The sequence below is a fragment of the Argiope bruennichi genome, chromosome 3 (genome assembly GCF_947563725.1).
Source record: "Argiope bruennichi chromosome 3, qqArgBrue1.1, whole genome shotgun sequence".
NCBI classification, from domain to species: Eukaryota; Metazoa; Arthropoda; class Arachnida; order Araneae; family Araneidae; genus Argiope; species Argiope bruennichi.
Window position 1 is genome coordinate 8,457,833 of NC_079153.1, and position 21,953 is coordinate 8,479,785.

A 21,953-nucleotide genomic window follows, 5' to 3' on the forward strand; every position below is an offset into this window, starting at 1 on the left:
GACTTCAGATATTACCATGCAATTTGAATATATTAAGAAAGAAAAAAGTTGGTCAGTGGTGAAAAAAAAAAATCTTTTCTAAGTGTCCTTATTCATTTCCTACAAATATTATTTCCAAAGTAAATTGTTAAGTGCTTTATTTCTTGAAACTGCAGGATTATAACAGCTACAACTAAGGTTTAATTCTCTTTCTTACATTTCCTCCTGAAAAACAGAGTAGCATTCTCAAATACTACTGATTAATACTACTGATAATTTTCACCGTGGAATAATTAGGAACAGAATTTTAATGTAACAAAAACTTGTATTTTTTTATGCATTTTGGAAATATAAAATAGGATAGCAGGCGATTGTAAGTCTAGGAACACGGCAATGTTTCCTCTCTAAATTGAAAGGTAAAAATTGAATTAAATTGAAGGTATTGAATAGTTAGGATAATTTAAATGTAATATTTCATTAAAAAGAATATATTTTTTTATTTAAAAACAGTAAAGAAAATAGTACCTTGAAATACTTGAGAACGGGTGGTAAAATAAATTCTGGGAAAATAAATAGTAGTTTCTTATTATTATAAATCGATTTGCTACCGTCATCAGAAGATAAAATGCATGCTCCCAGTTACCCATATTTCCTGGGGGTAATTATGAACGTAGCTATAAATAAAATTGGTAAATGAACAAATTAATTTTGAAAAAAAAGGCTTTGTTTATGGAGTCCTTCAGGCCATGGTTATACCTTCACATAAAACATAAACTTATTTTCCTTCTCATAAGAAAATTTTAAATCAAAGCAAATGATAATTTCTGAGAAATTCGTTCACAATTACCCTGACCAACTCTGTAAATGATCAGTGCTACTCAAGTGAGTCATATGATAACTAAAGAAGCTTCAAACTATCTTCTGTTCTTTGCAGAATTAAGACGATGCATAAAAAACAGTTTATAATAAAATCAATTAATTTAGATGTTGTTACAAAATTAAATGTAACTTCACTTATCGTCTAACATCTAACTGAATATTACTTTATTATCATTTTTCTCCCACCCGGTGATATGTAATGGATCAAAAATTTTATTGATGTGGCCCAACTGATGTTCTTTCATGTGACCGCGATTTGACTTCAACAATAGTATGCGCAAATATATGAGGTTCAGTTTGAATACTTTGAGAGAGGAAGTGATGACAATACTTTTTTTATGACGTACACGCTCATACACTCATGTATAAGTATGCTTGTTAAGTATCTTAATCCACTCAAAATTTTAATAAGTGCTTGATTGGATTTTTCTTAGGTATCGTAAATGACATGATAAATTAATTCAGAGTAATGTGCATTGCTAATTTATTTTTATTGCTCTTAAAATATAAATTATAGTATTAAGTTATCTTCATTTTCTTTTTTGTGAGCTTAAAAATAAATCAAACTCAACAAAAGGTTGTAAAAGTCGAAAGAGTAGCAAAATTTATATGCGTTAAAATAAAATAAAAGGAGTATTATACGAGATTTTGTTTGATGATTAACATAATAAGTACCGAATTCCTGCACTTGTAAGATCTTTTTATATATACAATGCCCTTAGATTAACTCTAAGCCCATTTTTATACTTTTTAGTAAGAAAATTATTAATAGTGACCTTCTAAAAAGTATTTGTCTATTTCTATTTCTTATCTTCCGTTTTAAAACAATGCAGAATGTCCCCAATATATACACGCATTTTAAATAGCTAACACATAAACATAAATAATATCCACCAAAGTTACATAGATTAATAGATAAATTTAAATGTAAAATTTTGCCAACTATCGATTGTTATTTGGTATTTATTAGTTAATGAAATAAATTCTAATTTTTTTACATTCAAGCAGTATTTTTTTAAAGGATAATGACTTCATAAACCATAATAATTTTAACTATTTGACAAATTGACAATTTTTGTTTATTATTGAAATTTGCAGGTGTCAGCTAAGTAAGAAACATTGTCAACTCTTGGATTGGTTGATTTTTCTTCTTTGAGAATACGGTGACTGATGACGTTAATCTAAAGTTACAATATGAATCCATAACTTTCGGGAAAGGGATTGGTTGACATTTCTTCTTTTATATTATCGTGACTGATGACTTTCACCTAAATTCACAGTAGGATTATGTTATGCTAAACATTCAAGAACGATGGAAAAAAAGAAAGGAAGAAAAATAGTTATTTGTACTAGCATCTTTATCAGTGGTGGATTTCCGACTAGGCAGCTGCCTAAGGCCGATCGACTGAAGGAAATGCGCACAGGGGAAAATAAGATATGGTCATTAATGACTTATTAATGTAGATATTAAATTTGTAAAAATTACAAATTTTAAAAACTAAGATTGTAGTGTGTGTGTATACATAGAATTATTAAAATCATTTATTGAAGCATGAGTGAATGAAATACTTTCCTTTAATATATTGAAATATTAATTATTCATTAATTTTTATTCTATTTTATCTGACAGATATTGTTAAATAATAATTTTTGTTCTTGTATTTGTCAGAAATTTATTATTTATCTATAATATTTCTCAATAATTAAATGTTTGCATTAGTAATCGTTAAATAATAAATATATGACTATTTTTTTAATAATTGTGTAATTTTAATAATTTTTTCCATTTTGCACTTATTGAAAATAAATAAATTATATATATATATATATATATATATATATATATATATATATATACAAAGCTATTAAAATAAAAAAGAATTAAAATAAGTTATAAAAATATAAAGTTAAAAATGTGAAACTAAATTGACTAATCGTTAAAAAAAAACTCTTATAATATGCATTGCCTGGGGAACCCAAATCCGCTACTCATTGCTGAAAAAGTGAAACTTGATGGAATTCTGACCAACAGATTGCTTTGACAAAAAGGCAATATTGAATTTTCATCACCCTTGCACTGCACTAAATATCTCCAGAAGGCATTTTATAAGCGGGAATCATAGGACAATTCTTGTTGCGGCAATGCTGCAATTGCAAAGTTCAACAACAATCAACGAGTTAGAGTGCTTATTGAAAGATATTGCTCCCAAATGAAAACTGATATGCTCAGAGCTGCTTATTACTCCGTCTGCAGGCACTCCAGCAACAATGCTTGGGCAAAATCATCAATAATTTGAAGACTTGAGTTGAAACCTGAATGAAAGTTAAAATTTGAACGAAAAGTTCTTTATTAGTGTATTTCAGCTGCGGAAGTTTAATGCATGTTATAAGGAAATTGCTTACGGGATATTTTTTAAAGTAAATATGCATTTATGGTCTCCAGCATTTATCAGTATTATATTATATTTGTTAAATTGGTTCTTTTGATGACATATAGGTGCTACATTCCAAAAGGAAAAATAATTTCCAATTCTTTGTCTTCTGAAAATAAATTTTAACTCCAAAACAAAAATAATTAATAAAGTTTTCTTATATACACATACACTAAAAAAGAACGTTACCCCCAATTAAAAGAAAAATAATTATATTTCGATTGCTTATCAAAATATAATTATTTTTCTATATTACGATATTTAAAATTTCTATTATTAAGATAACAACTAATTTCCCGTTTATTTCTTCAGAAAAATTCTCATAATAAAATGTGCGTTAAATCAAAAGCGATATTTTATTAAACCTTCAATACACGATTTTTTAAAATTTCAAATTAAAAAAAAATGTTTTGGTCGTAGAAAATTTAAATATAACGATATAAAAATACATAAAAAATTAAAATATAATTGTGATGTTACTTAATTGAATTTATTAAATTTATGAAATCAGATATATTGAGCACGAAGATATTTTTTCTTTTGTTTTATATTTGGTGCAATAAGTACAAAAATTTTAGATATTTTTTCAAATTCTATTACATATAAAATTATTCATACTTGAAATGATTAAAAACCTTTATTGTTATTGTTGAAATAAAGAAAGACATAATTTTTTTCACGTTTTAGAGTTGACAATTCTCCACATTTAGGACATTTGCACTGTTTTCTATTCGCCCCTGTTGTCTATCGAAAAATGTCCAATCCTATCTTACAAACATCACAAAATGGGAAGTAAGACGCTAATGATTTTTGGCATTTCTTGCACAATTGTTTACTGTATCTGATGAAACTAACCCATATTTTTTTGGAATTATTTGGACAGATCTCATATATAGCCTCTGCTACCTTTACTCGGATTTCCATAAGTACAAATTGTTGGTAATCTCATCTTTATCTACTTTGGATTTCGTTATACTTTATATGAAATACAAGCATTTAGGAAAGTTATCTCAAGCAGATGATAAAACAGCCTGGAATATTACTTTTTACTTACGATAAAAAAATATCTTAGAGATCAATCCCCACTCGTTTATTATACGCACAAATGGGAGATTTTTTTTCCTTTTGTTTTCTATAAAATCATTCACAAAATCCCATACCAAATTTGATATATTTAAGTCATTGTATTTTTGAGTTATCCCCTTTATAAAGTAGAACATCTACTTCTTGTTGGATTTGGCTCAAAATTTGATAGGTGTTTACATTACAGATGTAAATCTGTGTACTGAATTTTATCTATCTAGATCTCTTCATCTTGTTAATGTATATTCGGACAGCCGAAAAGATATACTTTCTCTTAACGAATTTTGCTGAAAGTATGTTAGAAATTTACAAATTTGCCGTATACCAAATTTCATCGATCTATCTCAAAACCGTCTTAACTCTGTTACAAACAGATAGACAGACATAATGACAGAAATGTGTTTTTCTAATTTAGAGTGTTCTAAAACGCGGAGATTCGTCTAGATCTCGAGTTCGAATTTTTTAGCTATTACAGTACTTCCTCTACATTTCGTATACGAAAAAATAAATATATAATGAATGATTATTTTTCGATACCCTGTGATATTTCTAATTTGATATAGCGTATATTGTCAAAAAAATTTTTAAAATTCATTATTAGCATGAAAAATAGATTATGGTTCAAATCTGATACAATATGAAGTCAGGGTTAAAAAGTAAACACGAGATAACATTACAGAGAAGAAATAATAATAATAAAAATAATTAAAAAAAACAGTTATTCCGATTCGTTTTGTTAGAAATATGTTCGAAGATTTAGATGCAGTTAAAACTCATTCTATGCATAAAACTCATAAGTTTCATTCAGAGAATTCGTTTACAATACATAGCATAAGGAATCTATTCAGTACTTTTTATGAGACTCGATGAAGATAGATAAACGTGTTTAAAGGTGCACTCTCAATGCTGGCAGCTTCAAACGGAAAATGAATGATATACCATGCTCCGTAACATTAATATTTAAAGTATGGAAGTTCACTTCGGCTTTCAAATTTACTTGTTAGGGAATTAAAATCGAAAAGAAATTTTGCTTTAAAATAATAAACACGTTTATGTAAGGAACATCTCGTCACACATTTAACAAAAAAAGCAATGAACTTCAAGAAAATCTTTAAGTCTTCTTAAGTGCAGTATATTTAACTGAAATCAGACCTTAAAAAGACAAATACTATGCATCAAACCACTCAATAAATCGTCAGTTTAACTGAGAAAAACAATTGTTCTTTAGAAATTCAATTTTATTTCTAAGTTTACTCTCCTTTAAGAATGATTATTTATTCCAGCGCTCCTCTAACTTTTAAATGCCTTTTTTGTAGAATCGTTTGTCTTCGCTCTCAAAATAGGCACCAGTTTCGGCAATTATTTCTTTATTTGAGCCAATTTTTTCTTCTTCTCTGGATCTTCTCTTTATGTCTGCAAAAAGCCAGTATTCGCTGCCGGCTAGAGCTAGAGAATACGGTGGGAGGTCCAAAAGCAATTAGAAGCGTAATTTATTCAATTTAAACATCGTTTTCATAAACATTTATCACAGGGCATTGTCTTGCTGGTGCAGCACTTCTTTTCCTACTGCATGTAAAGTCTTTTCTTCTTGATTTCTACACCCAGTCCATCCAATAATGCCATGTAACATTCTCTGTTGATAATTTTATCTTTTACAAGACAGTCAATAAACAAATTAAGGATGCCATTACCTTGCCAGCTGACTTCTAAGTTTTCGTTCTCTGTGGACGACTTCAGTATAGTTCGTCAACGGATTCTGAGACGACCACATTTCGACGACTCCATCTCATTAAGGGGTGAGACGCGGAACGATAAGTGCATTTCCAGTATTCCTTTTGACCTTGGACTTTCCCTATTACATACTAGTAAATGTAAAAATCTCCTCCTTTCATGTTTCCTTTCACCCCTATTTTGAAGAATTAAACCCATACCAACGCATGCGCAAAAACGCGGAAGGTTTTACAATCCGTTTCTGAACCATAGTTGCTGGCACTTGCTGACAATCATTTTCATTCAGGTGTGTAGTAGTGGATCCATGTTTAATCCATTGTCACATTTCAATGCAAGAAATCTTGCTTGAACAGCTTCAAAGATTGCTATGAATCGTGACGCTTTGTTGTTTTTAATCCGGTGTAAGCAAATGTGGCATTGACTTCGAAAGCAACTTACGCATGCTCAAATGTTTGTGCAAAATTGCAAACCTTCTGTTATTTTTAAGGTGTGACCTATCCCACGCAATTTCATTTTACGATCATCGAAAAATTATTTTGTGGACTTTTTACGGAATAACTGCCGGTTTTGGAAGACTAGAGCGCTCAGCATCCTCGATGTTTTTTACGATCGCATTTAAATCCAGCATATCATTCAATAATAATTGATTTCCCTGGTGTAGTCTCCATAACATTTAACAAGCCACTATTTGACTTCAACAGTATTTTTCCTCATCAAAACACAATGTTTAACTCATTTTTTTAGCCATTGTTTTGAAAATTATAAAACTAGGGTCGCTAATACCATTGTAACCTGTAAACTAGTTGTCAGAATGGCACGAAATTTTAACACATATTATTTGAAAGTTGGTACTATTCAAAAATCATCTGGATCTGTCGACAACATCGCCATATATGTATCAGAACAATGACTTATAGAGTGATGTCTTATTATTATAAGTCCAGTTGAATTATATTTTTTCCTGGGAAAAGTACTTATTGTTAATTTTACTGTTTCAAATTGTTGAGTAGGCTATCCAAAACAGGCCACAAAGTTTGCACTCGAATATGTTAACGGATAAGAAGTGACTAGAGAAGGGAAGGAATTGTTTTAATACCAGTGCTTGGAGTTTAAATTTAAAAAAAAAAATGGTGATTCTTATTTTTTTTTTTTTATTTTGGAATATAAGAGAATTTTTTGGAATTTCACATAAATACTTCTTATATAGAAGAGAATAACCGATAAAAATTTCAGATCAATATCAGAATTTATTTTTGAAAAATTCGGCTTTGCTGGAAAAAAAAGTAGGGACATCGAAAAATGCCAATTAGTACTTTTTATGAATCGAAATTCAAGAAGAGAAAAAAAAAATCATGTTCTAAAGATGTTGTTTAATTATTTAAAATGATAATGATCATTCATTCCAAAATGGCCATATCATTTTCAAAAATATGAAAATGGTATCACCATTAAAATGATGTCATGGCCATACCATTATTGCCGTATAATCATTGGCCATGCCATACAATGATAATGATTGATGATTATTACAGTATGATTATTCCGTAAATTATACTGCATTAATGATGAAAATTAAATTTGAAGTTAATATTTTATCTCAATATCAAGCCTGAATTTATTTTCTGAAGAAAGTTATGCTTTCGTGTGTCTTAAGAAACCGCACAAATTGTCAGAAAGTGATACTTATTTTCCCTTTTCAAATTTTAACTTTAAGCTTTTTTTTTTAAATCGACCATTATGACATTAATTAAAACTTCTAGAACATTATCGGAATTGAATTTTTATTCTATCTTCGAATTCTTTTTGTCAAAAAAAAGTACTTATAACCATTATTAGAAAATCATATTTTTTTCCAACAAAATCGAATTTTTCAAAAAATAATTCAAATAATGACCCGAAGATTTTTCCTACTTATTTCCTACTTTATAATTTGTAACGAAGCGGATTTCCAAAAATTTCGCTCAAATAAAGAAATGAAAAATATTTTTTTCAAATTTACTTCTGATCTAATTAAGCTATCGTTATGTTTCATTGTACAGATTTTTCTTGTTTAAATCTTCCTTCTAAAAATAATAGCTTTTTATTTAGACAGGAAAAGCCGGTTTTAAAACTTTTACACATCTCGTCCTCCACCTTTCTGGAACTCACGAGGTTTCAAACTTAAAAGTCGGTTACGAATAAGCACCTCAACAACTTAAGCAAATAAAATTTCTGCTATGAATTTTTTTTTCGCATTTTGTTATTTTTCATGACAGTTTATTTGGACTATATGTACTTCTGTTATGAAGATGATATAAGAAGTGAACAGAACGAAGGTGTGAATTATAAAACTATCAGACTTGAAATAGTTAGCGCTTTACAGCGGTCGACATGACTGATGAAAAAACACGCCTGTATCTGCCATTGCTATTTCATATCATTAAAAGCATTTTGAAATGCTGCAAATATATACAGATTACAGGTTACATGAAAATTCCTTGTATAAAACATAAAGTTGGGGAATATTTTATTAACTATTTATTCTCTATGTGTTACGATTAATCAAAAAAATACACGTCTATGAAGGTAATTGATATTTCTGATATTTAAAAGCAGTTTGAATATATCAAAATGACTGGTTCACAAATAATTCTTGTATAAAACATAGTTTTTGGACTTATTTTGTAAACATTTCTTCTCTAAGCGTTAAGATCAAGCAATAAAATACACACCCATATGAGTAAATTCTATTTCATATACTTAAAAATAATTTGAAATATTATGAATAAATCAAATTATCCAATTGACAGGTTCACGAATAATCCCTATAGCAAATGTAGTTTTGGGGCTTGTTTTGTTGAACGTTCCTTCTCTGTGCGTTGAGATCAAGCAATAAAATAGAAGTTTAGATGGTTCATTGTTATTTCATATACTATTTAAAAGTAGTTTGAAGTTCTATGAATTAATCAAATTGTTGAGATGAGAGACACATGAACAATTCTTGTAGCAACATAGTTTTTGAGCATACTTTGTTTTACCATTCACTATTTGTTCACTGAAAAATAAAAACAATAAAAAAAATAATCTTTAAAAACATTCTTTTAATTAATAAACATTTTGAAATTTTGAAAGCAATAAAATACAAGTCTTCCAAGTAGTTTGAAGTACTATGAATAAATCAAATTCTCGAGATGACAGGTTCACGAACAATTCCGGTTTACATACATAGTTTTTGAACATTGTTTTACCATTCGCCATTTATTCATTGAGAAAAACAGTAAAAACATAATATTTACAAACATTTTTTTAACTCACGAATATTAATAAACATTTTGAAATTTCTTTGTATAATTTATTTTCTTGAAGCATTTTTGGAAACATTAACCACGTTTATATTTTTAATTTATAATCTCTATTTAAACTATAAATCTAAATTAATTTAGGATAAAACTAACTTTGGATATAATCTATTTAAAGTACTAGTAATATTCAAAATTAAAAATCCATTAAATTGGTTTCATTGATCATTTTAAACATAGCAACTGAAAAAAAAACGACTTTTGTTTGATGGCATTTCAAAAGAGAAGCCACCTCTATTATTAAGAGATAACATTTCCTTGATAACATTGAAAATCACGTACCTATTGAGTCAATAGTTTTTGAATGCAATATGTCAAGATCACAGCATGCTACATTTATTTTAAGAAGCACATCTTGGAAGTGCAACCCAGAAAAGACGTAAAAGAACTCTGACAGGAAGCGAGAGATTTCTACATTATGGCGAACAAACCTCTCAACATAATCAAATAATTTATTTCAGTGGAGTGCAAGAACAAAAGAGACGTTTACAGAAGATAAGTGGAATAAGTTGTTCAAAAATGTCTTTCTTCTTTCGTAAATTATGAGATATAAATAAAATGAAATGTAGTATTTTTTTCTGTTTGAGCAGAGTCAAAAATAAAAACTTAATTAAGAATGAGTTTTTATTGCATACCCATTTGTTTTACTAAATAAAAAAATGAGCAAGACATAAAACGTTGGATATTTATTACTAGTGTTAGAGAAGCTAGGAGCCTTTTTTGTCTTAATTACTTTATATATTAAGTGTACGAAAAAAATCCCTTCGCGTCAAAATGAAAAAAATCCGAAACATTATACCATGTGTATTTTAATTAAAAAAAATTCCAATAAATACTTTTATTTAATACATCTAAACAACAAGAATATTTTAGAGAAAGAATGAATTTCAAACATATGATACAAAGATGAATGCGATATGTGTTTATAAGCACTAAAATCTGTATGAATAATATAAAATATAAAAATATAGATTTTAAACTAACTGAAAATTTAAGACAGAAATAAAATTTTTCTTAGCCTTTGAGGTTCTAAATATATATAAACTGTAGCGAGCTAGTTTAACTCATTAAATTCATTAGATATAGTAGTTTTAATATATTTTTGTGCTATAAATAATAAAATACAGTTTCAAAAGTTTCCAAACTTAAGTATTAATTAAAGGCTAGTGCATTAAATCTTGTTTCTATAGAATCGGCGCCATTTGGTGATGAATTTCAGAACAATTAAATTCACGATTACATAATATTTTTAGCAATTAATAACAAATTGAGGGGAAAAAAATAGATATATTTTTTAAAAAATCTACTTTTTAGTATGATTTAAAAATATTTTATTAAATTTACCAGTATATTTTTAATATAAGCTATTCTATCAGATGCTTTGTTATTTAGTTATTAGATGCCAATTTTGTATAGTAAATACAGTTCAAAAATTAATACAGTTAATATTGATAAATAAAGTGTTCGGTGACAGATCTATTCCCGTAAAAAAGAAGGGAAGTAAATCCAAATAAGTGGAAAATAATGCCACAGGAGCGAAAGATCGCACAATGGACGAAGCAGGCACTGCTGGTGATCTGGCGAATAACAGGAAAAGGCTTTCAGAGAGCAGAGAAACAGTTTTAAGAGAACTCGACTAAACTAAGCTGAAACTTTCAGCAAAATAAACGTTTAGTTTATACTGTTTACTTTCTTTCCTAAAAAGACAAGATAAACGTTTATTTTCGCACAATGGAACAGAAAAGCGTTTGTCATCATCTATTAATTTGGATTTGGATAACCAAGAAATGTTTAATATGATTAACTTAACAAAATAATATTATGCCTATCGATTAAAAAAAGCTTAAATTTACTTTTCATTCTTGAATCGAATTTCAATAACTCGATTTCTCATGATTGGCTAGCTGTTGAGGTTTTGTATGAATGTTCTACTGGTATAAAAAAGGAAAGTTTTTCTGCCGAATTTTGTGACCAGATTTGATTTGCCAATTACATCAAAATTAATTGTTTAGTTAATTATTTGTTTTCATCATTGCCAAATAAAATAATTTATTTGTTTTGTTTTGAAATGATATACATAAATATTTATTTCTCAAATATATATCTAACGAAAATTGACTTTCTGTGAACTTAAATCACTGATAAATCAAATGACAGCATGAGAAAGCTTTGGGAAATCAAATTACATATAAAAACGCATGCAAAAATATATTTATGAGCGTTTTAGTGTCATAGAAATCATAGGATATATACAAGATTAATTAGTGATTTTTTTAAAAAAACTAAATTCTCCATAATATTATGTCTCAATGCATTAGAATAATATTTAGACTTAGCTGTTTTTGTTGAATCGTTGGTTTTATGGGGAATATTAGTTGCGTTTAATTTCAATTGAATCTCCTATGCGGAAACTTTCATGCTTCCCTAAAAAAATTACCTTTAAGCCCCAAATTATGATAGAATTTAAAATAATATTCTCTGAAAAGAATTACGCTTCTTTTATTTATTGTGTAAATTAACCTTCATAATGGAGACTACTCGCATGTTATCATAGTACTATTAAAAATACTACATTCAGGTTTATTTATATTCTAACCTTTCATGGTACTATAACTTCTCTTTCTTATTCCTACAGATATCAGTCATAATCTTTCTTTCATTGATTTTAATGATGAAAAATTATGAAATTAAATATTTTTCGAAACGACGAACTTGGGTTGAATTTTATTGAAATAATGAAATATATTATTGAAAATTCTTGTAAAATACACATAGGGTGTCTTAAAAAGTGAAATATGTTTTTATTTCCTAAATATTGCACCTAGACATGAATACAAAATTTCCAGATATCTAGTTACAAAATTTCATTAAATAATGGGGGAAAAGTATGAAAACACTTTGGTTTCTATGCAGATTTACAGTAAAACGTAAAAAAAAAATTTTAATTTTTATACGTCCCAATAATGCAAAAGTGTCACTAAACAAAATGTTTATCTTACATTCTTCTATTCACATACAAAGTTTCGCATTTTCATTGACAAAATATCAAATATGTTTATTTTTAAATTTAGAATTTTAGAAATTTACATGAAAAAATTTATTTCGGAAATGCAAATTTATTTAATGTTCTAGTATACTTAAATATTTGTTTAGACATTTGTTTGTACATTATTCAATCATCATGGTTCCAAAAAAATTATTCACACATGAAGTTTTTCACTTTGATTGATTAACAACTGCATCATAGACTTTATAAAGAAAGGGGGGGGGTCTTAAGAATGGGGCTGTATGGGTTAAAAATATTTCGATCAGAAATTATAAAATAAATATCGATGATTCTCAGAAGTAAAAAAGGAATATGCATTGAAAGTAAAAAAAAATTCAATTAAAATATTACCTACATGTCACACAGTTTTTAAACTATTTTCTTTATAATCTCTATCCGTTTTATGCAAATTTTAAAATGACTACTATAGGCAAAATAATGCTGTGGGAGTCTCATTAAAATGTTTCAGACGAAAAGCAAGTCTCAGTTATTCTTAATTTTTGTTCTATTTTTTCTGTTCTTAGAATTATATCCGAGATATTTCTTTTATCAGGAGCAATCTGGTTTTCCCAGTCGTCTTTTTTACTTCCGTATAACAGCTCTGCACTCCCATTTGTGAATTCGAGATAGATGATATTACAGAAAAAAAGTGTAACGTTCGATAAATGTGATCTTATCAGAAGAGAATTCACTATTGATGAAAAAGGGGAGATCTTGAAATCTTCTAAAGCTAAGAAAAGTAGACAAAATTAAATGTTATCTCACTTCGGTATAGACTTACTAAAATGTTTTATTTTTAATTTCGCATTTCGCTGAAGTCGTTACAGATTATTTTCAGCTCTGAAAACAAGAAAATAGTGGAATTTATCAGTTTTACTTAAAAGGAAAATTATAAAAAAGATGTCAAATTTAAAGAAGCAACTTAAAAATGATTTGAAAAATAAAAATGATATGGTGAATGACAATCATAATTCTAAGGGGAATAAAAATTCATTTTAGGTTGCAAGGTGACTGAGGGTGATGCAGACAAGAGGCGCTATCATCCAACTGGACATTAAAAGCTCTAGATTTTTTCTAGCATTGTTTGAAATTATTTTAATTTGTATAATAATATAAGGACATTTGAGATATTAAAGAGTTTTTAATTGATTTTTTCATTTTAAATTATATGATATTTTAACTTCATTGCAGAATTAAAATAAAAAAATTCAGCTATTCGATGCATTAGCCAGACTCGTCTTTGTATGCGAAGTGGTTAACTCTAGGCGCCATAGCGATCGGAATAGAAAACTAACCGAAACAAAACAAAACAAAAAAATCTGTTTTTAGACTTCTTCACATCCAGGATGATCTACTACATGAAACAGAAAGTGTTTGTGTTGTGACTTTTGGCACTTTACAAGCCCGCTGACAGTTAACTATTATCGATTTAAGCCGAGTGAGTGTCTCTTGTTCTTACAGTAGCGCCAACTAGAGCCAAGAGTACAACTTTGCTACTCCCACGTCACAATACTTTTTACGGGGCGGACTTCATCCATGCGCTCATCTACAGATCGTAATTTAGTCTTGAATAAGAGAACGATCACCCCTGAACCAGTACCCCCAGTGGTATTACACTCAACATGGAGGACTTTGTGACCAGGACATATTTATATGTGCGCCAGCTACCACACACACTGAGAGTCTTCAGCCGGCGGGGTTCGAACTCACTACCTAAGAGACGCGAGTCCAACGCCCGACCAACCAGGCTATCTCGGCCCTCAGAAAGTGCTTAAACGTCTGTTACGCAAAGTTTATTAAACCGCTACAAAATGTATTTAAACCGCAATCAACTTTTGTAGATATAGTTCCTGTGCATGCGGTATAAGGACAAAAAATATTCATCGAGAGGGAAAGTAATAAAATCTTTTGCTGCAACAGAAGAAAATTTCATACAAGTACTTATAATTTAGTCATTATAATTTATGTTTTATAAGAAGACAATTTCTAATTTCATAACTGACAAATATAATTTTATGGCTTTCAACTCTTTATAATGACTATATTTAAATAAAAAGCATTCTTAGCTTAAATGATAATCTTCGTCATATGGTAAAAACTCTGTTTTGTAATGAAGGTAAAGCATTTGTTTTTTCAGTGAATAGGATAATTGAAACAGTGTGGCTAAAAATATATTAATGGACGAAATCTGCCTTTTTGGTTAACAAATAAATTGCTTTAAAAATAGAACGATTATTCAAATAAAGTCTAGTACAGCGATTGAGAACATCAATTTCCGTGTATTTTTAGGTATGTTAATTAGGGCGTGGCGATAATGGTTGCTTGTTTCAGTAACATATTCAGATATGGAGTCACGCCACAAGTAGTTAAGTACACACATTATTTCGAGAATACATACAGTATACATAGCTCAATTATACATAAATAAATGATACATACCACACTTTGTAAACATTTTTATTTTGAAAAATACAAAAAAAAAATGTCATTTTAAGACATTACATAAAAATATTTCAGCGAAATTTCTTAAAAGACCATTGTGTAGATAATATCAAAGCAGCAATGAACCTCGCAATTGACAATTTTTAAATCCCTGTTTATATCTGCCAATATGCTCAGACACTTTTAAACGAAGCTATTTGTTATTCGCATATGATAATATATCGGATTTCAACCCTAATAATCCTTCATTGCATGATGATGGAAATTTCCATCATAAGATGGTGATTGGAGATTTTATACTGAGCTTAACATGTAAATTCGTAGGATGATGGATATTTCGATCATGCTGTTTTTTAATTATTTTATATTATATATACCAGGATTTTTAAAACATTTCTTCTTTATTCTAGAGAATGAATTATATCACCCTAATTTATTTCATAAGAAAGAAGAAATCATGCAAAGAAGAGATAATAATAGAGGATTACACTATCCATGGAAAATTGCTAGATGCAGCAGAAAAATAGACTTTTATTCCGCACATATCAAATTAAATGAAGTCTTTTCAATCTAAAATGTGTGATCAATGTTTTCCTAGTTTTTTAAAAAATAGATTGTGGAAATGCATTTGTCATCATTTCAGATTTTACAAAATACATTTAGAACTATATTGTTTAACTCTTTTTTACGATGTTTAAGTTAATACGAATTACTTTCTTGTAGTTATTCTTTAGCAAAACCCATTTACAGGGTATTTTTTCTTAACAGCTCAGTCTATATGTCTTTTTATATGAATGTCTGCGTTTTAAGCATCTAGTACTAGCTAATTATAGCTTCTAGTACTAGTTAATAATAAATTCCGATTTAATTATCATAAGTTCTTTGCAACTATATTGGTTCAATATTATCAGTGATTTACGACTAAAATAAATTAAATTTAAATTTGAATAAGTTTTAGCAGATTTTTCTTTTCATTTAACGTTATAATACCTTTAATGTGCCGTATTAATTACCATACGAAGCAAATATTTAAATAAAATGAAATTTGATAGTAAAACAAATAATTTCAATCACACAGATATTTCGAATGATAGTGCAGCTTCTGTTGGAATTAAATATAAAATCATGAATCGCAAAAAAGAAAGAAAATTGTGGAATATTCATACGCAGCCAAGGAAAAAGTAATATTTACAAGTAATTTGATATTTTCGCTTTATGTACCAGAGCAACTAACGGTAGGATGTTTATCCCTGATAAATTTGATGCTTGCCAGAAAAAAGAAAGGAAAGAAAAAAAACAAGCACCAATAAAATGTGAGGGTAAGCTAAAATTTGACATCATTTATCAAAACTCATTATCTTATTGAGGGACATAGTTGCAGAATATGGAGAAATGTCAAAAGTGCTATTCTTTGTGAATTTTTTTAGTTAAAATTAAAGTCCCGTTTTGAATTTATACAAGGTTTGTAAGCGTTAAGCAAGTTAGAGTTTCTAAACCGTGGGTAGATGAGAAGGATTACAAGCAAAGTGATATTTCATCTCTATATACCAAAGCACATTAACGGTAGGTTGTTTGTCCCTAATAACTTTGATATACGCAAGCCTCGCATGCATAGCGAATCGCCCGTTGTTGAAATTTGTCTGGCTAAAGAAAATAATTTTTTGTGTAATTAGTAAAAAGCTAAATATATAATCACACTCTGTTACAAAATCCTATTCTCTTTCTTGTCGTTGATCACGTTTCAGAATGTGTTTTTTAAACAGTCTTTTTAATTTTTAATCGACATTGATCTTTATACATGCAAATAAAATGGTCATATACTCCGAAATTGGCGAAGTGGTCGCAGTTTGAATTTTTTTTGTCCGAGTTTTACTTTTAATTACTTTTGAAAAATTCTATGTTTTTTAAAAAAATAAATTAGTAAAAAAGTAAAAATTATTTTTAAGTTCCATATATGTACAGACATTTGTGTCTAAATGGCAGTTATCAGACATTTCTATTAAAACTAGACGTCCAGTTCTGCCAATTTATAATTCTTTAGAGATACACCAAACCTCTCCTACAATATCTACAACATCTTAAATTGCAGTTTAGAAATTCTAGTCACTAAATCAAAGCTGTTTAAACTTTCAAAGAATGATTAAAGTTAAGAAATTTTGGTCACTTTAAATCAAAGCTATTTGAGTAAGCCGTTTAAATTAAAAAATACATAACGCCAAATGCGCCAGACTCCTCTTTCAATATATACAACATCCTAAATTGAATTTTGGAAATGTTGGTCACTTTAAATCAAAGCTATTTGAGTAAGCCATTTAAATTAAAAGATACACACTGCCAAATACGCCAATCCACTCTGTCAATATTCTTAAACTGAAGTTTAAAAATTTTAGTCACTTAAAATCAAAGTTATTTAAGAAAGCCGTTTAAATAGAAAAAAATTCACAATGGAACATGATAATTTACATAACGTACTGACGTTAATGATTAAATCATAATCTTATTGATAAAATTTTTATAGAATGACAACTAGTTCTAAACCATCATTCATTATGACTTGGTAATATTAGAGTAACTTTATTCACTACTGCTTAAATTGTGAAGTTTTCGTATGCTGGGCCATAATACCAAGTATGCAGAAACCTCGCGTTTAAGAAAAAATCAAAATAAAAAAGATAATTATTTTAAACTGCGCCATTCAACTAGATTTCCAGATTGAATGAAGTCTAGAAAAGGTCGAAAGTGATGTGCCTTTACATTAGGGTAGAACTGGTTTATGATAAGCTATTCTCAATTTGGCCCCAGGACTTCAAATTAGAGGAGAAAAGTAAATCTAAGTAAAGTATTTTACTAAATTGAAAAATAATTGGTAATTTTTGTAATTATTATTAGTCTTGCCTTTTAAATCAAACATGAAAAATAAATTGTGTGTGGAAATAAAGTCCTTGTGCTCGCTCTCATGGCTGATTCAGAACTCCTTCAACACTTTACACTAGCTACCCATTTTTTATTGCGAAGAAAAAAGAATTCGAAACCATATTTCTATTCGAAAATTTTATTTAAAATCTCAAGTATGGAAAAAAGAAAGTATGGTAGATAAAATATAGAAAATAAAGCCTTTCAAATATAGAAAATAGAGCCTTATTTAATTATAATTACATAGAAATTTAATTAAAATATTGACTACGCAAGTTTTCAAAGAAATAATTTTAATTTAAGGCAATTATCTAATTATTTTTGATTATAAATGTTGAAGAATATTGAAATGTTGAAATTTATAAATAAAATAAAAGTAAAAACATTTCTTAATATATTTCTAGTGGTTTGTCATATAGCATTGATTCCAGCTGGAAATTCCAGTAGCTTTAAACCAAACACTAATCAGTATTTTCTTTATTGTATAAATTATCCATGTGTTTTAATGAGTCACATCAAATATTCTTCCTAGCCTTTACATAAAGACTTATATAAATAAAATAGCAAACGATAACATTGTATAATTTTAGAATAAAAAAATAATTCATGTTAAATGAGCTGTTTTCGTTCTTTTTGTTCAGTTGAAATAGAAAGACTGTCCATAGAATTAAGCCACCAATAAATATTTTTGTATTTTTAGTTAAAAGAGAAAATAATGAATAGTTTAATGCTCTAACGTTAGGTTGATTTCTTTCTTTTACTGTTTTTATTTATAAAATTGAGAGAAATTTTAAATTCACTCTTCATAAGCAAATAAAATATGCAAATTTTATTAATACATTAATAAAAAAAAAGATTATGAGAATAAATCCAGATATTTTCAGAAGTTAACAATCCAGATATTTCAGAAATTAACAGAAGTTAGGCAGCATTATAATAGCATTGCTCGCTAAAATGTATAAAATGCATCTGGCACAATTTCTGTTTTTAAGATATAAAGATTTCATTTATATATTTTTCGAATTTTATTTCTGGTGGTGTGAGGATTAATGTTGGGATAACTTACGGCTAAATTTCTTTTATCTTGTCAGTTTCTTTCAAATAACTAGTTTAAAATGAATGCACAAGAATGCTAAATAATTATCAAGACAACAAACATTCAACTGCGCAAATAGAAGAAGAAGCAGAATTCTTTATATTTTATACGTTGAGACTTAATATTTTAAATAAAAAGACGTTCCACTGTTACACAAATTAAAATCGAATCACGAAAAGTATATTCACAATCTCTTTCTTTAATTCATCGAAAAAAGTTTGGTGAATTATCTGCAATGCACAAATTATTTAGATTTGCACATGAAGGATTAGGGTCAGTAATCAATGGACGAACTCTTTAGAACTCGGGTATTTTGCTTTGGGAATTTGTTAATTTCAGGTTATATATTAAATATTATATTTAAGATATTTTAAAATTTAACGCAATTCATAAAGTGAATTAGAAATATTGTGTTAATAAGAATTAACTCTTTTTTGATAAAAATAGAAAAATAGCCAAATAAAAAAAATGGAGCATGATTAAAATATTTCACTTTAAACGTATTTAAAATTACTAGAATAACATGAAACAACTATTAGAAATACTAAAATCAAATTACAAAATCGTTGGAATAATTTGTGCATCAATTTTAGAAACACTGATCAATCAGAATTCTTCTAGAAAATCGTTAATTTGGATTCTGTGAGAAAATATTTGAAACGGAAATTTAAAAGGGAATGAATGATACACCTACTCAGTTTTCTATTATTTAGAATCTTTTAATGCATAAAATTTAAAATATTTGAAATTAATGTTTTATTATTTAACTTAAATAAAAAATAAATAGTATCTTAAACCTTACATAAAAGATGTTTTTTAAAAATAAATTTGTATAAGTGTAATAAAAAGTTTTCTTATTTTAATTGTTCTCTCTATTTAGTATTTAATTTAAAAATCATTATCGGAAATATAAGATTTTACAATCAATTTTTTTTCTCTAATTCCGTATCAAGTGGCATCATTCATTTTGAATTAAATTGAACTAAATAAATTGATTCACAGACTATTAAGTTTTGAAAATATTAAGATTGTATAATGTTATCAAAGACACACAAGTATACAAAATTTTAAAACTTCAACATATAAGGACGTGCGTGAGGAATATATTCCAAAATTAAATCTTATCGTGATACAAATCAACTTAAAAGTACCTAAAAATTTTGCAATGCATGTATGAAATGAGAGACATTTTAGAGCTTAAGGAATCTGTTTACCTATTCGAAACATGATGAAATAAGAATAATTAGAATCTGGTAGTGCTATTTGAACCACACGGAAATAAGATTATTTGTAACTTAATTGCCTGGATAAATCATAGAATGTTGATATTATAACATGTATAATGGCACAATTTATACGTAAATTACAGATATGTTCTTCATTATACAAGTTTACTGTTTCTCTGAAGAAAAGCAGCAAACATGTAAATAAATTCTTACTCAAATTCGTTGGTACAAAAGACTAATACAAATACAATACTAACCTAAATACAAATAACACCGCAATGCTATTCATGACTATCCTAAAATATGATGATATTCAAGGAAAATTAGAATCTGGCTGCCATTATTTCTTTAAATATATAACCAAATTCTAACCTTTCAACTGTTAAATTTAAAAGATTTTTAAAATTAAATCTGATTGATGCTTTAAAAATTTTTTTAATATTAACTATTTGTTTGCAAGTATGAAAAAGGGACAACTCAAGAAATTTTACTTAAAAGCTGAACAAATCCAGAAATGTTTCTTTTAAATAGGACAATGAATGAAATAAGGACTACCCGAACTAATAAGGGATGCCCATGTCGGAATAAGTCTTTGTGTTGTAAATGAAAATATCAAAATTCAACATATGATTAATTAACACATAGCTTCAAATGCTAGAATAGCCTTAGAATATTTTGAAAGAAAAATTGGGTAATCAATAAAAAAATTTAGAATATTAAAAAGAAAAAAAAATAGAAATAATTGCAGGATTTTCAAATTCTACCAGCTAATTTATTCTAAGTGCCTTAAATGGCACTCCTTAGAATTTGAATTGAATTATCTAATTTGTATATAAATTAATATTAATTTAATAATAAAATAATAGAATTACATTTGAATTACATAATTTGTATATAAATTAATATTTAAATGGAAACATTTTACCATTTTTTAAGCATTGCTATTGATTAGCATCCTTGTTTGGGTTTCCAATTATTTTGAAAATAAATAATTTATCAAATCTTCATTAACACTATACGATAAGAGTTTTTATTTTATTTAATTATTTTTTGCAGAAAAAAGTAAATGATCAACTAGAAATTGGGAAAAAATAGATATTCATGTGACTACTAAATTTTATTAAAAAAAAATTATGAAAGATTTTTTTTGAAATTGCATATTAATCTGAGTTCTACAATAACCTAATAGCAATAATAAAAAAGCATTTCACTTACGTTAATGGATTAGTGCCCTTTTTGTCACCCCAATTATCCTTCAGAGCGTACTTTCGATATCTTCCAAACAAGCACGTCATGAGAAAAATATTATTCACACAAGAAAAAAAAAATATTTCTCTTTCTTCAAGCAATTGTTCCTACAATCACGACAAAAGCATTAAAGCCTTAATTTTTTCACACAGCACCAATAACTCAAAGTTGCATTAAAATGAATAAATCCAACGTAGAAAAATCATCACTTCATGCTCACTATAAAATGCGAAATGTTTCCAAAATCTGAGGAAAAAAATTCTATAGATCTATTTTTTTTTCTCGGCTTCCCTGTAAATGTTAGTGCTTGAACACTCGCAGGCTTTGTTGTTAAAAAAAGGAACTCCTGTGATTCAAATTAGACTAGTAGCTTTTTGCACAGGGTTGCCAGTTCAGGCGATGAACAGCTATCTAAATATCGCCAGATGAAAAGATTTTCGGAGATGATGGAAAGGCAATTTATAACGCAAGAAAACAGAAGCTCATTTGAGGAAAATTTGATAAAAATGAGAAGTACACGTGTTCGACGTCATGTTCCAT

General features: G+C 27.9%; 1 protein-coding gene across 2 annotated transcripts in view; it reads right to left on the reverse strand.

The window, feature by feature from the left end:
• The window catches only part of LOC129963394 (cGMP-dependent 3',5'-cyclic phosphodiesterase-like), a 58,333-nt gene extending 36,596 nt beyond the window's left edge, over positions 1-21,737 (reverse strand). Inside the window, exon 1 of one of the 2 annotated variants that reach the window (XM_056077736.1) lies at positions 21,381-21,737. In XM_056077736.1, the coding sequence (XP_055933711.1) occupies positions 21,381-21,460 (80 nt within the window). In that variant the 5' untranslated portion in view covers positions 21,461-21,737. Of the gene's footprint in view, positions 1-9,724; positions 9,744-21,380 lie in introns of those variants that run through there. The other variant, XM_056077740.1, reaches the window with a different exon arrangement.
• Between the last annotated feature and the right edge of the window lie 216 nt (positions 21,738-21,953).